Source organism: Pollachius pollachius (assembly GCF_949987615.1).
Source record: "Pollachius pollachius genome assembly, chromosome: 12".
Classification (NCBI taxonomy): Eukaryota; Metazoa; Chordata; class Actinopteri; order Gadiformes; family Gadidae; genus Pollachius; species Pollachius pollachius.
In genome coordinates this window covers 22,926,031-22,950,121 of record NC_136945.1, presented here as the reverse complement: position 1 = coordinate 22,950,121, position 24,091 = coordinate 22,926,031, and the positions used below count along the sequence as shown (strand labels likewise).

General features: G+C 49.6%; 2 protein-coding genes across 2 annotated transcripts; one reads left to right on the top strand and one right to left on the bottom strand.

Moving 5' to 3' along the window:
- Positions 1-434: 434 nt before the first annotated feature.
- Positions 435-23,808, top strand: rnf207a (ring finger protein 207a; the record flags this gene model as incomplete). The annotated part of the gene is made up of 18 exons (XM_079747718.1): positions 435-519; positions 755-945; positions 5,078-5,210; positions 5,858-6,002; positions 7,411-7,492; positions 7,817-7,892; positions 8,087-8,212; positions 8,454-8,500; positions 10,583-10,655; positions 11,086-11,154; positions 11,377-11,445; positions 12,216-12,322; positions 18,900-19,107; positions 20,648-20,833; positions 21,409-21,460; positions 21,769-21,886; positions 22,537-22,632; positions 23,586-23,808. The coding sequence occupies exons 2-18, from the start codon at positions 755-757 to the stop codon at positions 23,806-23,808; spliced, it is 2,001 nt and encodes a 666-aa protein (XP_079603844.1). The 5' UTR covers positions 435-519.
- zpr1 (ZPR1 zinc finger) lies at positions 1,857-4,770 on the bottom strand. Its single transcript, XM_079748747.1, has one exon. The coding sequence runs from the start codon at positions 4,606-4,608 to the stop codon at positions 3,283-3,285; it is 1,326 nt and encodes a 441-aa protein (XP_079604873.1). The 5' UTR covers positions 4,609-4,770; the 3' UTR covers positions 1,857-3,282.
- Positions 23,809-24,091: the final 283 nt, after the last annotated feature.

The window sequence follows — 24,091 nt, the reverse complement described above, 5'->3', positions numbered from 1 at the left end:
ATTTCTTGAGATATTCTTATTTAAACAGTTAAATTTAATTAACTTATTTTAATACACGCCGTTGGTCGGCCCTTTTCTTCACACAAAGTTGTGTGTGAGCATTTATTAAAGAATGAACACTCCATGCAAGAGCTTATAATAGTTACAATGGTATCTTTGCAATTGGCAGTTGTAATCCAATAGGTTGGCTACTCTCTATTCTCCAGCACAGCGGGCTATTTCATTCCAATTGGCACCTCCAACCGGCTCACCCTCCCTGGGCCGGACGAGGTGGCTGGGGCCGGGGCTGGCATGAAGGGCAGTCTGTCAGCTGCCCATTGAAGAGCTGCATTGCTGTCATTCCGACCAGGGGGGTCGCTAGCTGATATCACCAGTGAAAATGTATGCCTGAGACCCTCGGTAACTTCAACAGCCTACGGTAGGATTCACCGGTTATTTGTTTATGGTGACAGGATACGACCCCATGTGGATTTTTATTTCTATACTTCAGTGAGCAGAAGGCTTCATTTGGCTGAGAAGGTAAGACCAAATATCAAACTGTTTTTACTAACCAAAAGTTGTAGAAAAAAGGAAAAAAGGCAGCGTTTCTGGCGGATACCGTTGTGAGTTATGTTATTTGGTATTACAAATAAACTTGACGCGAAACTGTGTTCATTAAATCTGATGATGACAACCACAGAAAACGATGCAAATGATTCTTGTTTCCAGTTGTTTCAAACTTCGGTGATAACTGTAGGCCTATCTGTGCTTGCAGATGGCGGGGGAGATCTTCACTAATGTGGATAGCCTGTGCAACGTGGAATGCACTAACCTGCACCCTTTGGTGTGTCACCTGTGCCACGAGCAGTACAAGCACCCGTGCCTTTTGGACTGCTACCACATCTTCTGCGCCCGCTGTCTGTGCGGACAGACCAATGAAGGCCGCCTCAGCTGCCCCCTCTGTGGGTAAGAAAAGGAACTGCTTAGTTTATTGATAAAAGTGCGTCTCTTTCGACCTGACTGGAATACGCAGCTGATGTAAAGCAGGCCTATTCTGTTACCAACCCCACTTATACATGTAGTAGAGTCATATATAATAGGTACGGTCTCATCCTGTTTGACATTATAATTAATTCCATGAATACTAGACCTTTGAAAAAATTTATTTAGGTTTCGGGTGTATAATTGCAAAAGAAAAAACGTAGCTGAGCCGATATCATTGTTCACCCCAGATTACAATGCGTTGCTAGACAAACATAATTGAGGGCAAACTCATGGCTTTAGACCTATATCGTACAACATTTTTATTGTTTTATTTTTGTCTTCATCAAAACGTCCCACTCAAGTAGCCTCGACCACTTTTGGTTAGAATGGTAAATGGTTCTAAATTCGCCCAGATCGTGGTTTCTCCCAGCTGAGGAGTGAGATATGTAGCCTATACATCTTCCTCCGCCACCTCTGATTGGCTGAAGCAGCTGCGGGGTCAGACGGGGTTCTGGGTGAGTCCTCTGCAGACCCTCGCGACACGGGATGGGAGATAAAGCCATGCGGTCCGAGACCAGTCAATCGAGGCATGTACCGTTATCTAGTACCCCTGGCGGGTGGATTTAGCCAATCAAATGCAGTGACATGACACCTGGTGGTTTAACATAGTTCACATAAAGAGCAGCATCAGTTCCAACCTTCTGTCCTCAAAAGAGACGCCATGTCTTCTCCTGGCACGTCACCAGGCTCGTCCCCCAAACCACAGACATTACATTATCATTATTCAAGGACATATTAAAACAACATTAACAAACTTTTTTCATTAACAAATCTTTTTTTTTGTCCGGTTTTTATTGTGGTGCATTATAAGATCAAGTCTAGAAAATATACAGTTCAAAAATATACAATATTAAATCAATTGTATTTAGTGTAAAAAACAAAAGCAAAAGCTTTTAGTTTTCATTGAACATTAGTCAGATGGAGCTGTCCCTATAAGTGGTCATTGGGCTGTGATCGTGACCTGATTATTATTAGATTAGACCGCTTGAACCTACGACACGAGAAGTCATCGAAGGGCTTCTGCGCGGACAGGTGCTCCGAATGGCCCGGTGAGCCGGGTTCAGATACTGTGGAGTCCCATCGCTCTATATTTATCTCCTTTGTTTGGCCGAGTATCAGGTGACCTGACTCCCTGGCGCGGCTTCAAGGCCTTCCAAAGTGCTGTCGTTGACAATACAGTTAGTCGGTTCTCTGTAAAACAACCTAATTCAGGCAAAATCTGATTATCAAGCATGATGCCTTAAACCTCTGAACTATCTGTTCAACCGCATCTCCTAAATTACTAAATAAGAGTATATACAAATTATACATCAACCCTTCAGAATATACACACCCACCGACTCGAGGATTATTATACATTTGCTTGGCATTTTTTACCATATTGTTGATGGTTGGGGCAGCAGTTTAGTTAACATAAATCTACTTAGGAATGCTCACTGCAGTGTGAATCTCCCTGCAGACCCACAGGGTGGTCCTATATCACTGCTGTATTGGGACCTACTCCAAGATACTATTTACATCCTGCTGAAGCCCCAGCTCACCGAAGATCCGTCTAATCTACTACCACTTTTTGAGAGGAGATAATAAAAACCCATCTCTATAGGACTCGGAGACCACACAGACACCAAAGCCTGCAGGAACAAAACTGACTGATCCATGAAATCAAATAGGATTTCATTTGGAGAAATGTGTCTGCTAAATGAGTAAAAGGAAATCTGTTTCCTAAAGCTTTAACTAAAAGGTGTGTTTACATTTATGTTCAATCGTTTTGGAACTTGGACAAGTGAAATATATAATATTTAAAAGAATACATTTTGATTGGATATTGGCTATTTCGGGGACCATTTCAAATTTTCTTTGACGTAAACTAGCGTAAAATAATGACGTTCAAACAAAACTGACGACGCCAAATTAGCTAGCGCCATCTTCTGGAAAGTCCTAATGATGCAATATCCTATCACGGTTACAAGCCTAGTGTGGATGAATGCGATGGAATTCTTGTAGTCACCACCCTCCAATCATATTTTTTAAACGTGTTTATTTAATTTGAAAATTCATATAACGCATATTCTTAAATTGATGGGACTACACATGGAAATAGATGACGGGAATTCAGTGGTTTGATTTGAACAAGCAACCCACAATAACCATAAATGCTCACAAATAAAATAAATGCGGCAAGGTTCCCTCACCATCCCATCCCATCAAAAGCAAAACGGAAAAAGATTTTGTGCTGAATCCAAGTTCAACTGGGCCTGGTCACTCTGCGTACCCCTCCGTCTTCATGTCGTTCAACCCGAGGTCTTCGTTCTGCTCGTACGTGCGCGTGTACTTCTCGATGGTCAGCTCGGGGTCTGGGTCAGGCGCGTACACGTTCTGCATGTAGCTGTTGCCCGCCGGGTCGTCCAGGATGACGTGCACGTCCATCTCCCCCGCCATGATCCGGTCGATCTTAGCTCCGAACTGTTGCAGCTTCTCGCTGCGGTCGCTGGTGCTGCTGTCCCCGCACAGGAAGGGGTTCTTGGAGACGATCAGGTCCTTGATGTTGGTCAGAAGACCTTCCAGGGTGGTGAACTTACCGCCCACCGCCGCCATGCCCAGCTCAAACTCCAGCTCCGGGATGAGGATGCCACAGGTCTCGGACTTGAGCAGGTCTCGGCTCATGTCTGAGGCGTCCGTGACGTGGAGAGTGATCTTGGTGCCCAGCGCCTCGGTTGCCCCGCCGGACTTCACCTCGTTGGTCCGGTGGCCGCAGTCGTCACAGTTGGTCGCCATGATGATGACCTCCTTGAAGTGGGGGATCTGCACCAGCTTCATGTTGGTGGAGGCGGGCACGTTGCACTCGGGGCAGTTGGTCTTGAACTTTAGCACCTCGCCCCGCATGGCCTCCAGGTTGTTCTCGGGCGGCTCTTCCTCCAGCTGGTTCTCCGGGTACAGGCCCAGCTGGGCGTCCTGATCGGGTGTCCGGGTGAAGTGGGTCACTGTCATCGCCTCGTCCTTCTGGGGGGCGACGGGGTTCTCTACGAAGCTGTTCCCAGAGGGGTCCTCGATGATCAGCGTGAACTCCTCCTCCACATGCTTCAACTTCCGCAACTTGGCGACGAACTCGTCTATCTGGAGGGCCAGATCGGGGAACGCCGCCCTCCTCACCGCCTGGTCCTGCTGCAGGGCGGCCACGGCCCGGTCCAGTAGCCCCTCGATGGTGGACAGAGAGCCTTTCTGCGTGTACGCGGGCACCTCGAAGTCGAGCTCAGGGATTTTGGTGATGGCGCTGTCAGACCTCACCACCTCCCGGTCCAAGTCCGGCTTGGACCTGATCTTCACCGTGTAGCGGACGCCCTGGTCCTGGACGCGGCCCGCGGACTGGATCTCCGTGTTGGACCAGTGGCAGTGGTCGCAGCGGAAGGAGCTGACGATGACCTCTTTGAAGAAGGGGATCTTGGAGAGCAGCAGACGGGTCGTGCCGTCTTCGTGACAGTTCATACACATGCTCTCGATCTCGGTGGGTTGTGAGTCCTCGTCGTCGGCGTTGATGTCCCGGAAGATGCTGCCGCCCCGCACGCTCTCCTCGTGAATGATGGACATGGTTGTCGTCTGGTTCGGTGAGAGTAACCCCGCAGTAAACGGTGTTCCCCAACCGCTGCCGCTGAGCTCTTCTCGGTGTTTATTTATTCTGGAACTTTCTAAATGAAGGATGTTGCGAGTAACGGACTGTTCACTGTTCCTACTTCTACTCCACACACGCACGTCGTGTTTTCTTCGTTGGTGTCGGAGGTTAAATAAGCTCTCTTCCGCCCCTGCAGGTGTTATCGTACATATCAGTTGATTTAACTTTTATTTTTAATTTTTGTCGTACACACGAATTAATATTCAGGCGGGACAGAGAGAAAACTAACAATAGACAACTAGTTTCATCATTTCCATTTAGATCCATTTTATTTATAAAAAAGTCACAGGTTGCCTTGTGTTGAGCCAATGCTGTCTCTGTGTGTGTCTGTTTCATGATTCTGTTGTTGTGCGTTGACTGTGTTAGTGGATGTGTCCTGCGTCGTAGGTTCCCCTCGGTGATAAAGGGGGCCAACGCGCTGCCCCCGGAGGACCCACTCCTCCGGTTCCTGGTGGACAACAGTGCAGACTCGGAGCAGGCGGTGCAGTGTGCTAACTGTGACCACGAGAGTAACCAGAAGGTAGCCTGGCCCTGGCCACCCACTGGGGCTCTGAGGGATACGCCTGCCACCCTATATGGATCTGCATCTGTATTCTCTTCTATGAATAACTATATTTTCTGTTTTTCCTTTCTTTCCTTCCCTCTGCCTGCCTGTCTGCCTACCTTGCTGTCTGCTTGGCTCTCCTGCTACCTCCCTGTCTGTCCTTCTGTCTCTCTACCTCCCTGTCTGTCCTTCTGTCTCTCTACCTATCTGTCCTTCTGTCTCTCTACCTCCCTGTCTGTCCTTCTATCTCTCTACCTATCTGTCCATCTGTCTGTCTCTCTATCTGTCTGTCCATCTGTCTGTCTCTCTACCTATCTGTCTATCTGTCTGTCTATCTGTCTGTCTGTCCGTCTGTCTCTGTCTATCTGTCCTTCTCTCTCTACCTAACTGTCTGTCTGTATCTCTGTCTGTCTCTCTACCTATCTGTCTGTCTGTATCTCTGTCTGTCTGTCTTTCTGTTTGTCCGTCTTTCTCTCTGACTGTCTATCTGTCCATCGGTCTGTCGCTCTACCTATTGGTCCGTCTGTCTTTCTGCCTATCCTTCTGTCTCTCATCCTATCTATCCGTCTTTCCCTCCGTCTGTCTGTCTGTCTGTCTGTCTGTCTGTCTGTTCTTTCGTCCAGGACACAGGGGGTATGTTCTTCTGCAACACGTGTAACCAGCCGCTGTGCGGTGCGTGCAGGGAGTCCACCCACAAAGCCCGCATGTTCTCCCACCACGACATCGTGTCCCTGGCCAAGCGTACCAAAGGCACCCACAGGAAGTGCTGTGAGTGGGCCTGAGGGCCAGACCTGGACCCCAGGTTACCTGGTGCTTTTAGAGGAGCTCATGACGCGACATTGTTTTATTTTAAAGTGTAACTTGGCATTAATTAAAGTTGAAATAATGTATTATTTATAATGTCAAAATGATGTTATATAATACAAATAATAGACATTAAAGTAAAGTACATATTGTTCAAATTGTAAACCATGTATGTATGTACTGCCACAATTACCTTTCTGCCTGTCTCTCGAATGAGCCTGCCTCATATTTCAACCTTCATGTTCTATGCATGTCAATCATTAAGACAGAAGAGCTTCAAAGAATATTAATATTTATTATTCCTCGTTATGCCAGCGCTACTGAAGATCATAAACAAAAATATTTAATTATTCACCAAGTCTCGGCCAAAAGCCAGAGGCGTTTAAGGCGGTTGTGGATATTGTCGTAGATAAAACACAATACTTTAGCACTTTAACAAAATAAGAAAGGTAGAGAAAGCCGGAGTTTGAAAGATAAAGACTTTATTATCCCTTGCCCAGAGGAATGAATCCTGATTTGGTATGCCAAAGATCTCCTGTCCTGGGATCAGGCTTCAGGTTATAAACCCAAAATGTATGAATTGGTCTACCTGCACTGGTGATGAACACCCGAAGCCTGGGGCCTAGACTACAGTTCCCCATTTAAATGAGCCAGGCGCCAGCTAGCTGAACCTACTCTATTAAAGGGCTCCTTTCCTCTTCATGGTCCCTCTGAAGCCCTCTCAGCACAGTCCTGTTCTGCTGACATCCCCCGATGGTCCGAGAGAGCCCCACTCTAGGGTCGGACATCCACTTGGAACAGGCTGTCGTGAGAAGGTCCATCTCAGAGGGCTATCAGGAGCTGTAATTAGTGCCGCCTGAACCCCTCAGAATGTGCTCCCTTGCTAGTCTATGCTTTTTCCACACTTATTTAGTTCCAATTACATAGCATTATTTAGTCAGCCCTTAAGTACATGATAGGCTCTTTGACAATATCTGTTATCTCTCTCTCTCTCTCTCTCTCTTGCTCGCTCGCTGTCTCTCTCTCTCTCTCTCTCACTCTCTCTCTCTCATTGTCTCTCTTATTGTCTCGTTCTCTCTCTCTCGTTCTCTCTCCCTCGCGTTCTCTCTCCCTCTCTCTCTCGTTCTCTCTCTCTCTCTCTCTCTCTCTCTCATTGTCTCTCTTATTGTCTCGTTCTCTCTCTCGTTCTCTCTCTCTCTCGCTCTCGCTCTCTTATTCTCTCTCTCTCTCTCTCTTTCTCTCTCTCTTTCTCTCTCTCTCTCAGCCACAACAGCTTTAAAGTCGCAATCTGCCTCTCCCCAGGGTGTAAGTTGTGTGTTACCAGCTGCAGCGTGGTGACACTACTGTACAGGGTTGCCGTTTCTCTCCACAGCTCTCCATGAGGAGCCCTACATCTTGTTCTCCACGGAGAAGAAATCCATGCTCTGCATCAAGTGCTTCAGAGACATGCAAGGGTATAGTCCCACCCTGATTACCCTGTGATACCACCCTGATTACCCTGTGACACCACCCTGATTACCCTGTGACACCACCCTGATTACCCTGTGACACCACCCTGATTACCCTGTGACCCCACCCTGATTACCCTGTGACACCACCCTGATTACCCTGTGACCCCACCCTGATTACCCTGTGACACCACCCTGATTACCCTGTGACACCACCCTGATTACCCTGTGACCCCAGGGAAACGTGTTAGGGTTACCCCCCCACCCCCTGCTCATACTGTTTCATATCGCTGCTTTGTTGTGTTGTTTCGTATCGCTCTTGCGTTGCAGGGAGAATCGAACCCACTGCATTGACATCGAGACGGCCTACGCACAGGGGTGTGAGATGTTGGACCAGGCGGTGTTGGTAAGACTAATGCGAGCGCTCGTACACATCTGTTAGCATAACATCAGTTAGCATCTGTGAGGAGTCTATGGTGGTCTATGATGGTCTATGGTGGCCTATGACGGTCTATGATGGTCTATGGTGGTCTATGGTGGTCTATGATGGTCTATGATTGTCTATGGTGGTCTATGACGGTCTACGATGGTCTATTGCAGGCGGTGAAGGAGCTCCAGACTTCCACGCGTGAGGCCATCGTTTTGCTCAGCGCCATGATCGGGGAGGTGTGCAACAACGTGGAGGAGGAGGAGAGCGCCATCTGCAGCCTGTTTAACAGCCTGCAGGTGATCCAACAACAGGCAGTGTACAGTCCGTGTGTAATGATAACTAGTGACCGCTAGATGCTGCTGTTTACCCGCTCGTAAGAACGGCAGCCTCTCGCTCTTGAACCTAATGAAAAACCAACGTATTATGTTTGGTAATATAACGCAATATTTTCAATAAATGAGTGATTATTCATTGATATGTGATTCTCAACGACATTGTTTTGTTCGAAGTGGTCTAAAGTGTGCTCTATTTCTGCAGGAGAAGCTAGCGGAGAGGAAAAAGCTTCTCCTTAAAGCCGCTCAGAGGTACACAACAACGTTTATGAAGCGCTCTTGAAAACATGTTTTCTGTCATTGTGCAGCCAATGTCACAGTGTTTACCAAATAACTGGCTATTATTCTGCTGTGTGTTTGTATTTGTGTGTATGTCCATATGTGTGTGTGTGTGTGTGTGCGTGTGTGTGTGCGTGTACGTGTATATGTGTGAGGGCATGTTTGTGTGTGTGTGTGTGTGTGTATGTTTTTGTTTGTGTGTATGTCCTTATGTGAATGCTTTTGTGTGTGTTTATGTGTGTGTGTCTGTGTTTTATTGTACTATTCAAGGTTTTCTCCAGAGAAACCTCTCCCTCCACAATAATCCCTGGGAGGAACCTTTATGACTGTTATCAGTATGATGTTTCTTCAGGAAGAAAGGCGATGAGGCGCGCCGTTAGAACTGAGTGTGCCAGCCAGAGCCCCCCCAGTCTGATCCCCCAATAGGGCCGCTGATCCATGACCGGGCTCGAATCCCATGGATGCACCAAATCAATCGCAATACACTGGCAACCTTTAAAAATGGACCTATATACTCCCTATAAGAGCGATAAGAGCAACACTGTCCTCTGCTCCCAACGCCCGTAGGGGGGGGGGTGGACAGCACACTGAGGAAAAACCCTGCATGGACAAGTTCCCCTCCTCGTATCACCCTGTTCCGGGGGGTCCTGGGAGCGATGCGTCTGCTGCGGAGTCGGAAAACCAGGAAGCTGCTTACAGAGTCCTGATAATACCAATGAAACATCCAATGTTTTATAGAAATGATGTCTGCCGATCATGATGCTGAATAGGAGGTTGGATCATATCGATGACGTATAGAACGTTTATGGATGTTATCCAGTAAGACAATCGTGATGCTGCTTATGCAGCTCGATCCTGTCTAGAACATCCGGCTGTCTCAGTTTGAGGAATACTGTGAGCCTCGAGGTTGGCCCTCTTAGATACAGGACTATTGATTCAGCCTAGCCCACTTGTGCCTTCTGCACTGGCCTAAAACCAAGGGCATCTTTGTTACAGAGAAATAGTGATTTATTTTTCTGTGAGGCACAACCTCCCATTGAATTAGGCGCTTATATTTTCTGGCATTATATTTAGTTGCGACAATGAAATCCCACTTGGGAAAGTTGAGGTGTTGCAAAACATTGTGGGGACGGGATTGTTACTTTACTAAACATCTGTATTATTATAAGGGGGCGTGGGGCTGTGTGTTAACTGGTGTGAACGAGAGAGTCTGACAGGGAGTATTTTTAACGTGTGATAGTGTTTTGCGTTGACATTCCCACTGGTTCTGTCGTGATACACCACTTCCACACACTATCGGGGAATTCTGACTCTCATCGCTATCTCTTTCTTCTGTTGCTCTATTTTTTGCTCAGACTTTTCGTAACTCGTTCTGTTCTCTCTCTCTCTCTCTCTCTCTCTCTCTCTCCTTTGCTCTCTCTGTCGGTCTCTCCCTCAAGTCATGTTCATTTGATTCCCTAATGACTGTAACAACACATCATCAGTAGTGTGACTCACCTGTCTCTCGCTGCTCTAAACCCAGCTCACGTCCCGAATGAAAAACAAATATTGACACATTATAAACACAAATCTAGTGAACACAACAAAGGGAACAAATGGGGATGTTATTACAACAGCATTACAAATAGGAACACAAATACACTTTTATATTATGTTTGATATGTATACATTGTGCAACAAAGTGTGAAATGACAACATAGGTGTGTGCAAACATCTCTCTCTCTCTCGCTCTCTCTCTCTCTCTCTCTCTCTCTGCCTGGAAGTGGTCTTTGGGCTGGGTTCCCAGAATGGTGTGAGGGGCTATTTATGTCGGGGTCTGTCTGGCCCTGTGTTACGGGAGAACACGGAAAGATTATGTTCTGCCTTTGTGTGTGTGTGTGCATTTATGTATGTCTAGTATAATATAGTGTGTGTGTGTGTGTGTGTGTGTGTGTGTGTGTGGTATCCCCTGTGTATACCACCAGTATAACAGAGCACTTGTGTGTCTTCCTCCAGAATAAATAAATAATAAGTGTTTGTGTGTGTGTTTGTGTGTGTGTGTGTGTGTGTTACCAGTCAACATGAGGAGAAGGAGAAGGCGCTGAAGGAGCAGCTCTCCCACCTCGCTGCTCTCCTTCCCACATTGCAGGTAGAGCCTGGCATGATGCTAATGCTAAAGCTAAAAGCTATACCCACCCTTCAGGTACGCCTGCACTCAGACCTAGCATTATGCTAATGCTAAAGCTAAATGCTATACCCACCCTGAAGACAATAAGTCCCAAGGAGGGATGGAGGGATGAGTGGTGGAGGGGTGGAGGGTGGAGGGGGGAGGGGGGGAGGGGGGATGGAGGGTTGGAGGGATGGAGGGAGGGTGGAGGAGGGAGGGGGGAGGGAGGGTGGAGGAGGGAGGGTGGAGGGGGGAGGGAGGGAGGGAGGAGGGAGGGTGGAGGGGTGGAGGAGGGAGGGAGGGTGGAGGAGGGAGGGAGGGATGGAGGAGGGATTTGATGGATATTCACTCAGTCCATATGTCTGTTCCCTGGTACTGAGGTTAGATTCTCTCTGGTTCCGCTGGTCTGCAGGTCCACCTGGTCACCTGCTCCGCCTTCCTCTGCTCCGCCAACAAGTTTGAGTTCCTGGACATGGGCTACGTGAGTACCCTCGGTTCTAGAAGAAGGTTCCAGAGAGGAGACAGGAAGTCATTAGGAGAACGGAGTCATTAACAGAACGACCCCGTGGCTGATCCAGCCGGCCGGCAGACCGCTGAGTCTTACCTTCAGGTCAGGTGTTCCTGGGGGGCGGGGCTTCATCTGGACCCGCCCCGGGGGGAGGGGTCAATAAGAGACTCAAAGATGTTCCCTCCTTCTCCGCAGCAACTCATGGAGAGGCTGAAGCGGATCGTGAAGCTGCCCCACCGCCTCAGACCGGTTCAGAGCAGCAAGGTGAGTGGGACCGCCCACCGGCGTCACACTCACACCTGATTGGTTTAAAACATGGAGCTAGTCAAGGCAAGTACATTTAGTTTATTTCTGTAGCCCTTGATCAGTCTCAAATGGCTTCACAGGACCCGCATTATATGACACCCCTATCTGTAGCACCCCAAAGGGCAAAAAGAACCCTTAATTATCAAGGAGGAACGCTTGAGGAGGAAGGCATAGGGAGGGACCCCTCCTTCCTTGGACGGTTAGGAGCAATGGTTGCCATAGTGCACAGACATCTGAGCCCCCATTGGCTCTTAAGGGGGTTTATATCTGCCGCAGATCAGCCGAGACGAAAGAAGGTCTTACATTTTCTCCTGTATGCATTTGTTGGGGAACAATGTCCTGCAGTGTTGCGCGCTCAGCACTATAGTGGAGAACAAAGCCTCAGTGCCCAACACAGGTAGCTATGGTTTCTGACATTGGTGATCACATCCAGCAGTTATAAGTTGATAGTAGGCAGGTGATCCAATATGTGCCTAGTTTCTTTTCTCCCATGAAATCCCTGTTAAACATGTTGGAAAAAGTGAAAGATGGTAAACTAATGAGAAGATGGCTGAATAGAGGCTAGTATACACAGGGGGGTGAATAATGTGGACGCGGGGGGGGGAGTAGCTGTGCAGCACTCTCCTACGTCCTCTTCCACGGATGAGGGGCCTCGGGCCAGGCACCTGAGACCCCCGCCTGCCCCCAGCCGCTGTACCTGTCACTGTGCCGTGTGCTCCGCCCACCAGATCAACACCGACTTCAGGAGTGAGTTTGCGCGCTGTCTGGAGTCCTTCCTGCTGATTGGCCCACGCTGTCCGGCCTCCATCACCGGTTCCTCCACCATGGCCGTCCGGTAAGACCTCCTCTACACCTCACCTGATTGGCTAGACCTCCTCTACAGCTCACCTGATTGGTTAGACCTCCTCTACAGCTCACCTGATTGGTTAGACCTCCTCTACAGCTCACCTGATTGGTTAGACCTCCTCTACACCTCACCTGATTGGTTAGACCTCCTCTACACCTCACCTGATTGGATAAGACCTCCTCCTCACCTGATTTGGTTAGACCTCCTCTACACCTCACCTGATTGGTTACTGATAAGTGATAAGACCTCCTCTACAGCTCACCTGATTGGTTACTGATAAGTGATAAGACCTCCTCTACACCTCACCTGATTGGTTAGACCTCCTCTACACCTCACCTGATTGGATAAGACCTCCTCTACACCTCACCTGATTGGTTAGTCCTCCTCTACACCTCACCTGATTGGATAAGACCTCCTCTACACCTCACCTGATTGGTTAGACCTCCTCTACACCTCACCTGATTGGTTACTGATAAGTGATAAGACCTCCTCTACAGCTCACCTGATTGGTTACTGATAAGCAGTCCAGGAGATGGGTTGTTTGTTTCATCTCAGTGAGTCGTTTGAACTACGTAACAGTCTGGGAAAAAAAGTCGATCAATGCTCATAGATTACATGCTTATAGTGAAAGTATTTTCATCTTTGAATCCATTGCTTTGCTTTTTATAATTTAAAAAAGAAAATACTATGAAACCATTTTTATGCATTTTCATGACTGCACATCATGACTTTTCTCTTCCTCATACCAATCAAAGGGATGGTTTAAGGGTTTAAACCAAACCCATGGAGGTCTGACTGATCTCTGATAAATGGATTTCTCTCCTCTCAGCGCGACGCGAGTCATTCCGCTGGCTCTCTCCCTCCCCATGGCTCAGTCCCTCCATACCCCTGTGTCGCCGCGGGCCTGTTAAACACATAAACATGAGCTCACCCTGGTCCTCCTCCAACACGTCAGACATTCTCACACATCCAAACGACGCCGGGTGAAAAGCCCACAGAGGGCCGGCAGTACGGGGGGGCGGCGTCTCCGTGTCTGGGCGCCGTACTGGCATCTTGACCCCCGGTCAGAACAGGACCGGGTCAGACAGGACCGGGTCAGACAGGACCGGGTCAGACAGGACCGGGTCAGAACAGGACCGGGTCAGACAGGACCGGGTCAGACAGGACCGGGTCAGACAGTACCAGGTCAGAACAGGACCGGGTCAGAACAGGACCGGGTCAGATCAGGACCGGGTCAGAACAGGACCGGGTCAGAACAGGACCGGTCAGAACAGGACCGGTCAGAACAGGACCAGGTCAGAACAGGACCGGTCAGAACAGGACCAGGTCAGACAGGACCAGGTCAGATCAGGACCAGGTCAGAACAGGACCAGGTCAGAACAGGACCGGGTCAGACAGGACCAGGTCAGAACAGGACCGGGTCGACCTTTAGCGCGTGCCGGAGCGTGGATGCTGAATAAGAAATGAAACACAGCGAGATTGTGTAATCACCAACAGGGACTCAGTCAGACAGGCAGTCCTTCAGTCAGTAGCGTTCACTAAAAATGTTATAAAGCATGGGGACTCAGTCAGTAACTTTCACTAACAGAATTAACAATGAGCACTCAGTCAGTCAGTCAGTCAGTCCGTCAGTCAGTCAGTCCTTCAGTCAGTCCTTCAGTCAGTCAGTCACTCTCCCCCTTCTTTGTTCGCTCACATTGCATGCGCCCCGGAAGCGACACCGCGTCAGGAACTCCCTGAAGATGGCATGTGAGGTGATTGGCTGATGTCTGCGCTGTGCGGTGATTGGCTGATGTCCGCGCTGTGCTCTGATTGACTGATGTCTGTGCTGTGCTGTGATTGGCTGATGTCCGCGCTGTGCTCTGATTGGCTGATGTCTGTGCTGTGCTGTGATTGGTGGATGTTCGCGCTGTGCAGTGGTTGGTTGATGTCTGTGCTGTGAGGTGATTGGTTGATGTCTGCGCTGTGCATACGTGATCCGTCCCCCAGCTCAGGTGACACACGCCCGCATTCTCAGACCAGGAAGCGGCGGCGGCCGCCACAGAGACAGATGTTATAATGAATTATTAAATGGATATGCTGTGTGTCATCCTAACAGCCTTCTGTCTGGCCGTCTGGGAGAGATGAACCATCTTTCTCAGAATAAGTTTGGGCTCAGCGGCGTGGTGATGATACCTCCTCACTGGGGAGTCGTTCAAGGCCCTGAGTGGTGGGGGGCGGAGTACAGAGCTGTCAGGTCACAGTTGCACCACATATATATATATATAATAAACAGTATATATGTAATACATATATTTATGCCATAAACAAAACCATTTCCCAGATGCGAGCCGTCTCCTGTCTTATCCAGGCGGAACATCGATGATTTTCCCAACGAGCGTTCCAGAAGTGCCATGCCTTCCCCCCCCCCTCCCTTCCCTGTGTTTGACGTAAATGACATTCCCCCCGTCGCCCACACATTTTCCACATCAATTCCTCCCAACTGTTCACAGGCCCCCCATCCAGCCCCCCCCCCCCCCCCCCCGGCCTTGCATAGTGACACCCAGCCTCTGTCCGACCTGTGTCCCCAGCACCCAATGGGGGGGCCAGAGAGCGCCCGTCCCACCCTTGGCCGGGCCGCCCTATTTTTATCATGATTTCACAGAAGTCTCTGGGATTGATTCTGTCTCATGTCACTGATGTCGCCGCCCCCCCCCCCCCCGCTGTTGTGTGTGTGTGTGTGTGTGTGTGTGTGTGTGTGTGGTAGTGTGTGTGGTAGAGTGAGTGAGTGAGTGTGAGCGTTTGTGGTATGTCCTGTGTGTATCGCTTGTATAATATAAAATGTGTGTGTGTGTGTGTGTGTGTGTGTGCGTGTGTGGGTGTGTGTGTGTGCCTGTGTAGGAGAACCTCATTGTTTGCCCGTGCTACGCCGCTGTCACTAAAGGTCCGCCGGAGCGGGCAGGAGAGCTGCACGCGCTCAGTGCGGACCACAGTGGGTGCATGACCAGCGGTTTGGAGTGTGTGTGCGTCTGTGTGCGTTCGTGTGTGTGTGTATTTTTGTGTGAGTGTGTGTGTGTGATTCGAGGAGCTAGGGACTAGAGACCGAGCGGAGGAGACAAGATCTTCAGGTAACGCTCCGGTTTGTCCGTTTGAGGGCCATCTTGTTCAGATTGTGTTGAAGTCTCTGTGCTGCAGTACAACCGGTCTGTGATTACAAAGACGAGCAGGTTGAGTGTTGCTCTGGAGGGGGGGTTTAGTGTTGCTCTGTGGAGGGGTTTAGTGTTGCTCTGGGGAGGGGTTGAGTGTTGCTCTGGAGGGGGGGTTGAGTGTTGCTCTGTGGAGGGGTTTAGTGTTGCTCTGGGGGAGGGGTTGAGTGTTGCTCTGTGGAGGGGTTTAGTGTTGCTCTGTGGAGGGGTTTAGTGTTGCTCTGTGGAGGGGTTGAGTGTTGCTCTGGGGAGGGGTCTAGTGTTGCTCTGGGGGAGGGGTTGAGTGTTGCTCTGTGGAGGGGTTTAGTGTTGCTCTGTGGAGGGGTTGAGTGTTGCTCTGGGGAGGGGTCTAGTGTTGCTCTGGGGAGGGGTCTAGTGTTGCTCTGGGGGAGGGGTTTAGTGTTGCTCTGGGGGAGGGGTTGAGTGTTGCTCTGTGGAGGGGTTGAGTGTTGCTCTGTGGAGGGGTTGTGTGTTGCTCTGTGGAGGGGTTGAGTGTTGCTCTGGGGAGGGGTTGAGTGTTGCTCTGGGGAGGGGTTGAGTGTTGCTCTGTGGAGGGGTTGAGTGTTGCTCTGGGGAGGGGTTGAGTGTTGCTCTGGGGAGGGGTTGAGTGTTGCTCTGGGGAGGGGTTGAGTGTTGCAGAGAGCTGGCCCTTTGTTATAGACTCTGGATTCAGCTGCAGAGGGAGAAACGCGAGGCGGGTTCCATTCAGTAATCGATAGCTTTATGAGGCTATGAGAAGTGATCATATCCGTTAGGGTTAACAGTTTGATCATGGAAGGGAAGGATTAGACATAAAACTATTTCTTATGCATGTCATTGTGTGTGTGTGCGTGTGTGTGTGTGTGTGTGTGTGTGTGTGTGTGTGTGTGTGTATGTATACTGTCTTAAGCCTGTCGATTCCTATATTGATTGAGGTCCTTCTGATGCTATTGTCCTTTTTGACTCACCGAGTTATAAGTGGGCGGAGTCAGTTTTAGATAAATATTTTCTAGATTTTTTTTTTTTGCAAAAAGAACAGATACGTTGTTCAGATGATTTAGAGCGCTTTATGTTTAAGAGCAGCCTTCGGGATCACGCCACTGTTGGTCTAATCGATGTCTAAAGTCCTCTCGCTGTGGCTTTAACAACTACTCCACTGCTGTGGCTACGAGGGATTTGTGGGGTGAAGGGAATTGTATTTCCCAGAAAGCACCAGGAACGCCCTGATGTGTGTGAGTGAGAGCGTGTGGTAGAGTGAGTGAGTGTGAGCGTTTGTGGTATGTCATGTGTGTATCACTTGTATAATATAATATGTGTGTGTGTGTGTGTGTGTGTGTGTGTGTGTGTTTGTGTGCGTTTGCGTGTGTGTTCAGAAGGACAGCGAAGGAGACCCTGCCTTGTTCCACTCTTGTGATTCACCATCTGAATCCAAGTGATTCACCTCAACACAATTGGCATGAGGAGAGAGAGAGAGAGAGAGAGATGTTTGCACACACCTATGTTGTCATTTCACACTTTGTTGCACAATGTATACATATCAAACATAATATAAAAGTGTATTTGTGTTCCTATTTGTAAAGAGAGGGGAACAGAGCCTGGATGTTCAAATAATACAAGTATAGAGAGAGAGAGAGAGAGAGAGAGAGAGAGATGTCTAACCGTAGCGAAACAAAGAGAGGAGAAGCAGAGTGAGAGACAGTCAGCGAGGGAGAAAGAAAGCCAAAGATTGAGATAGACAGATAGACGTAGATAGAGATAATGATTGAGATAGATAGACAGCCAGAGAGAAGCAGTGAGAGAGAGAAACAGATGGAGTTAGAAAGAGTGAGACAGACACAGACAGACTGACTGACTGACAGCTCCAGCACCGCTTCAGGCTATGGACAGGCAGCCTGCCAGAGACCAGGTAATGATGTGTGTCCCTTTCTGTGGGTCTGAACAACGTCTCTCTCTCATGTGGAATACAGCACAGAAATGATCACGTACCCGGGCGTAGGGTGGAAAAGAACCACCTTATCTCGCAGCGGACAGGCAGGCTTTCAAAGCCTTCTGTGCCGCTATGCTACCTGTTCATGTCCATGGCTTTGGTTAAAAATACATTCAAACACCACATCCAACCAGCAGATTCCATGTGTAGCTTGCATTAAAAGGAACATTTGAAGAATACATCCAAACACTCAAACAGTACATTCTCACAAACATTCCAGGTTGTGTTTTTACAACATTAAAATGGACGACCCACATTAACAACTTTATTCTTGACTTCCACTTCTGTTTTGATGCCAAATCTCAGCGGGAAGTCCGGGATGTTCTAACTATAAATCCCTTGTCTGTCTGTGTGTGTGTGTGTATCTGTGTGCGTTCGCTGTGTGTATGTGTGTGTGTCTGTCTGTGTGTATGTGTGCGTTTGCGTGTTGGTGTCTGTCTGTGCGTATGTGTGTTAGTACGTGTGTGTATGTGCGTGTGTGCATGCGTGTGTGTGTCAGTCCTTTCCTGCTTGATTACAGTGTTGAGGGAACATAATTAGGATGTTCTGGCGCTGATGAATCAAAACAACAGAATTAGCATTGAACCCCCCCCTCACCTGGCCCATCTCAGCTCACGGTCACATCCTGCTTCAGGCAGGAGGCTCATTACTGGATGAGAACCCAGATGACTGACAGGTCTGTAGTGATGTCCACAAGCTCAGGGGATTGGTTGAGTGACGCAGACCAGCGGTTCCATAGAAGACAGGAGAGGTTCGAACCCATGGCACTACCTTGTGGGATGGTGGGGCCTCGCGCGACCGATAATGAGTCCAGGTTGTACTGCTGAAGGAGGTTATGGTGCTAATGCTGCCTGCTGCCGCAGGGGCATTGCGTGTTGTACTTCTGGTGGTTTTGCCAGTGGCAATGCTGGTGCTGTTTATAATTATAATGCTAATAATGAATGATGTGATGGTCATTCTTGTGGACATTCAAATGATAATCCTGCTGGTATTTCTACTGGTGATTTGAGTTAAACGCAACCGGCGATGCGAGGGGGCATGCTCTCTAGTCATGCTCCTTTATCTCCACGCATGGCTAGCTTCATGAATAACTCCTCCACTCCCAAACAGGCGAGCACCAACCTCTCTCAGTGGACTGGGTGTAAAGGCTCACACACACACACACACACACATGGCACACACACACACACACACGCACACGCGTGCACACGCACAGACAGGCCACTGTGCTCTGCTCAGGGGATGCTGCGCGTAGCTACATGCTATGTGTTAGCAGAGCATTTGACACCAGCTCTAATGGGTCTTTGTTTTGGATCCAGCGCGGCCGTCGTCAGTGAGCAGGCGGGGGGGGGGGAGACTTTTAAGGGAGGACCCCCTGACCCCTGCTGTGCCTGTCCCCACCCCGTCCCTCCAGCCTGCAGTCGCCCCTCTCCATGTCGTGCCGCTCCCCTGCCCTGAGTGACCTTGCGGGGGGGTCCCTCCTGGGGGGGTCCCTCCTGGGGGGGTCCCTGCCGGGTCGCCGGCCCACCCAGCACCGCTACATCTGCACCAAGGTGCTGCTGGCAGAGGGGGGGGACACCCCCTTCACCGAGCACTGCCGCAACTACGAGAACTCCTACCGGGTCAGTGGAGGGGGGGGGTAAATGTGTTTGTGTCTGTGTGCTTGTCTTTAAATGTTTTTTGATGCGTGTGTGTGTGTGTGTGTGTGTGTGCGTGTTTCTGTCCTGTGTTGCAGTGCTATCACCTCATCACACATTTCCTTATTCATGGCGTAAACCAATAGTTGAGGATCATCTGGGAGTCTGCATCAATATTTCACAACGCCTCAAGGGAACAAATGAGGGGGAAAAAACTGTGCTGTACTATTTCTCGGAGTAGGTTTCATAATGTATAATTCATAGGTAACATCATTATTATCAGTTGACATCATTAGTGTTGTTGGGTCTCTTTAATAAAGCTTTTCATACCGATGAACGGCGCTTTGAGACCGACCATGGTTCAGTGACCTGCAGCGGAGCCGATCCCGTCCTTGAAGGCCTGCCCCCCCCCTCTCCAAGCAGCCCAGAGTTCGTTGGTTTGTCCCGCCAGAGTTGGAAGGAGGGTTCTCCCCCCTCTGAATGAACCGTCTGGGGAAGCGCTCCAGGTTTCCATTAACCCCCCCGACCGCTCAGCTGTGGACGCCCCCAACAGCTGAAGGTTGAGGAGAGCCTCAATCCCATTTCTTATTTTAATAGATAGATAGATAGAAAGCTTTATTGTCATTGTACAAAGTACAACGAAATGCAATGAGCAGCTCCTTAAAAGTGCACACATAGTTATCGAATATATAATATATAATAATATATAAAAATAATATATAATAAAAATAAATGAATATATAATAAAAATAAATACAAATTTAAATACACAGTAAAACTTAAATACACAGTAAAGACCACAAACAGACAACAAAAACAGTGCAGATCCGGGAAAGAAGCTGTTCCTGAGTCTATTTGTTCTGGCATATGGACCAGAAGCGCCTGCGGGCAACAGGTTGAAGAGATGGTAGCCGGGGTGGGTGGGGTCCTTCAGGATGCCCCAGGCCCTGCCCTGCGTAGATGGTGCTTAAGGAAGGCAGAGGGCAGCCAATGATTTTTTGCGCGACGTTTGCCACCCTCTGCAGTCTCTTCCTGTACTTTACCCCGACCCCTCATTTTCCTCGGTTTCGGACTTGCCCCCCCGAGGCAAGTCGGGGGGGGTACAACGGGTAGAGGTTGAAATCTTCCCCTACGAAATGAGACCCTGATACCACTGATCAACCCACCACTCGGCCATACCCCTCTATCCAAAGAATCGGGACCCCCTACTTTTATGAATGAACACACAAAACAGACCAGTAGAGCTAACTGGTCTGGGGCTCAGGAGGTCACCAGAAGGTTGCTGGTTCGATCCCCGGCTCCTCCTAGCTGAGTGCCGAGGTGTCCCTGAGCGAGACGCCCCCCCCTGGCTGCGTGGCTGACACCGCCGTCAGGGTGTGACTGGGTGAATGGTTGAATGTTAGGAAAGGTTAGAACAGCGCTCTATAAATGCAGTCCATTTGCCATTGGCCCCTACCACTTTACCAATGCATTGTGGGAGGTTTCTCTCTCTATAACCCTGCTAGTGTCCCTCTGCCCCCCCCAGAGCCTCCAGGGGGACATCCAGGGCCTGAAGGACCGGGTCCAGGAGCTTCACCGCGACCTCACCAAGCACCACTCCGTCATCAACACGGCCACCATGGGCGAGGTGCTGGACCGCTCGCTGGGCATCGACCGGCTCATCGCCGCCCAGCACGCCGCCGTGGACACCATGCGCCTCATGTTTGAGGAGGTGGGCTACCGGCTCAGGGGGGTGGTCTCCCACCAGAAGACTGTGGATCAAATATCTGCTCTGCAAAAAGCTTTCAATCCACTCTCCAGTGTTGGTCGGTGTGTGTGAGGCCACAGTGGAGAGTATCTCCGTCAGTAGAGACAGTGGTGTGTGTCCGCCCTGTCAGGGGCAAGACATCCATGGTTTACAGGGGGGGGGGGGGGGGGGCGAAGGTTCGCTCTGCTGGACGGGCGGGAATGGGCTTAAACAAACACCATCAGTACCGTTACTAGGATGGCATCCCCACTGAATACATGTGTGGGGAAGGTACGCAGCAAATCACTGTGAAGATTATTTTCTTTTTGGTAAACGGCAAGAATTTTGTACTGCAAATGCACGCAGACCAAAGAATGTACGTATCGTTATGTTGGGGTAAGTGAAACACTTACCCCAGTTACGATAAGGCCAACGCCTTATCGTTTCCAGCTTATGAGAGGTCTGCGGGGCCGAGGGAACCATAGAGAACCTGGCCGTTCTTTTCCAATCCCCGCCCGGGGAGAGCTAGCTGATCATGTGGCCTTCCCTTCCCTCTACAGATCTGGGATGAGACCTTCCAGAGAGTTTCTAATGAGCAGGAGATCTACGAGGGTAACCAGCGCCAAACACACCGCTTCTCCTCCCTTTCCTCTCCCCTTCTCCCTCTCCGTCTTACAAAACTCCTCCGTCATCCCTCATCTCCGTCTTCTGCGTACCGTGTTTTCAGAGCCTCCCTCTCTCTCTCTCTCTCTCTCTCTCTCTCTCACCCCCACACCCCTCTCTCTCTCTCTCTCTCTCTCACCCCCCCACCCTCTCTCTCTCTCTCTCTCTCTCTCTCTCTCTCTCTCTCTCACCCCCCCACCCCTCTCTCTCTCTCTCTCTCTCTCTCTCTCTCTCTCTCTCACCCCCCCCCCCTCCAGCTCAGCTCCATGACCTGCTGCAGCTGAAGCAGGAGAACTGCTACCTGACCACCATCGCCCGCCAGATCAGCCCCTACATCCACTCCATCGCCAAGGTGCAGGAGCGCCTGGAGCCCAGGTGACCCCACCCCCCGCCCCGTTTTTCATGTTACATTTGAAGTGTTTAGTCAGATGTTCTTAAGAGGAAAATAAAATGTGATGTGTGGTGTGCTGTATAGCCACTTCGCTGGGAAATTTAATTTTTATCATGCATCTCTGATTCGGAGGATACACAGATATAAATATATATATATATATATATATATATAAATATATATATATATACACAGTAGTCTCTCCCTGACCCCGGCCATGTCAAACTGGTTACATGAATTATTAGGGAAAATAATTCATGTACTTTACTGTACCGACAGCGATATATTGTTTCACTTCTTATGACAAATGTACTTATTGTAACAAATGCACTTATTGTAAGTCGCTTTGGATAAAAGCGTCTGCTAAATGCCCTAAATGTAAATGTAAATGGAAATGGAAAAGTCGTGGAGGTTTTTATAATACCGCCGATAAACACTCTGGGACGATAACATGATGAGGTTTGGATGAATGAATACTCGTTGAAGCCAGGGCACAGGTTAACTAAACCAGCTACTATTAGAACATTTATGGCCTCTGGCTCCACGAGGACTTACGGTGGACAAACGGATCAGACGGATAGACCAGCTGGGGGTCATATTTGGGTTCCGCATTTGACCTTTGACCTTCTCCTAGGTTCAAGGAGCCGGGGGATCACCATGACAACCGTACCGAGAGGATGCTGCAGATCTATGAGGACAGCGGTGCCGAGACCGGAGAGAAGCCAGAGAGGTACCGGAGCGCTTACTGACTGTTATCACAGTCAGCACACATCCAGCTCAGAGGAACCTGGAGGACTGAATGTTATCAAATAGCCAGTGAAACATGGTGTCATCACAAACATACACACAAAGAAGTCTCTTAATATCATATCATAGGTTATACTGCACATCTAATAACTTAAACACAGTACTTTGCATTGTGTAGCATCTTATACTAGCTATCTCCGGTTAACCCGGGGAATGGGTTAACCTAGTGATTGTTAGTGCTCGGCACTTGTTTCTATGAGCGTCCTGACTGCACTGCCAGAGATATATTGTTGTTTCTCTTTCCCCTGACAAATGTACTTATTGTACGTCTCTTTAGATGAAAGCCTCTGCTAAACGCCCTGAATGTTAATGTGAATGTAAATGCAATAATAATTGATGCGTTTGTAAAGCGCTTCCCGTGGACACTCTAAGTGCTTTAGGTAGAGCAGAGGCATCACACCTCCTCCTAGCCAGGGTGTGCCAGACACTCACCACACTCTGTCCCGCTGCGGAGGTGAGGAATGAAACCGTTCAATTAGAGAGCGGGGAGCGACTGCACCCAGAGCCGGTGGGGGGGGGAGTCTGGGCCTAGTGCCGCCAGTCTGGTGAGGAGGGCAGTGGGTTCCTCAGACCTAGTGAGGGCTGGCAGATGTACCTGATAACTGGAGACTGCCTTTTAATTCATTTGCTTCATTCAGTTTATGGAATACAGGATATTGGGCCGTGTTGAAACTCATGAGGGAGCTGATTGGAGCACACTGGGTACTTTAAGGCTCCCACTGTGGTATGGTTGGCTGGAATGGTATGCCCCACCCACTCTGATATGAGGGGGGTCTGTTTTAGACATTACAAAGGACAAATCATAATCAGAGGAACGTTAAACCAGTGAAGGTGCTCAGGTCCTCCTGACGTTTGACCACACCTCCCATGTTCCAGCGGGCCCCAGACACTCCTCATGATCCGGGACCGACCGGACAGGACCCCCGCCTCGGCGACCCTCCCCTCGGCGACCCCCGCCTCGGCGACCCCCGCCTCGGTGACCCTCCCCTCGGTGACCCCCCCCTCAGGGGTCCCTGGGCCAGAGGAGAGCCCCGTCAGAACCAGCGACCCCAAGGGGAAGAGCTGCCCTTCTGGGACGGTGCAGCCTCAAGCCCCATAGGAGCCTCCTTACCCACTAGTCCTATAGGAGCCTCCTTACCCACTAGCCCCATAGGAGCCTCCTCACCCACTAGTCCTATAGGAGCCTCCTTACCCACTAGTCCTATAGGAGCCTCCTCACCCACTAGTCCTATAGGAGCCTCCTTACCCACTAGTCCTATAGGAGCCTCCTTACCCACTAGTCCTATAGGAGCCTCCTCACCCACTAGTCCTATAGGAGCCTCCTTACCCACTAGTCCTATAGGAGCCTCCTCAGCCTCTAGTCCTATAGGAGCCTCCTTACC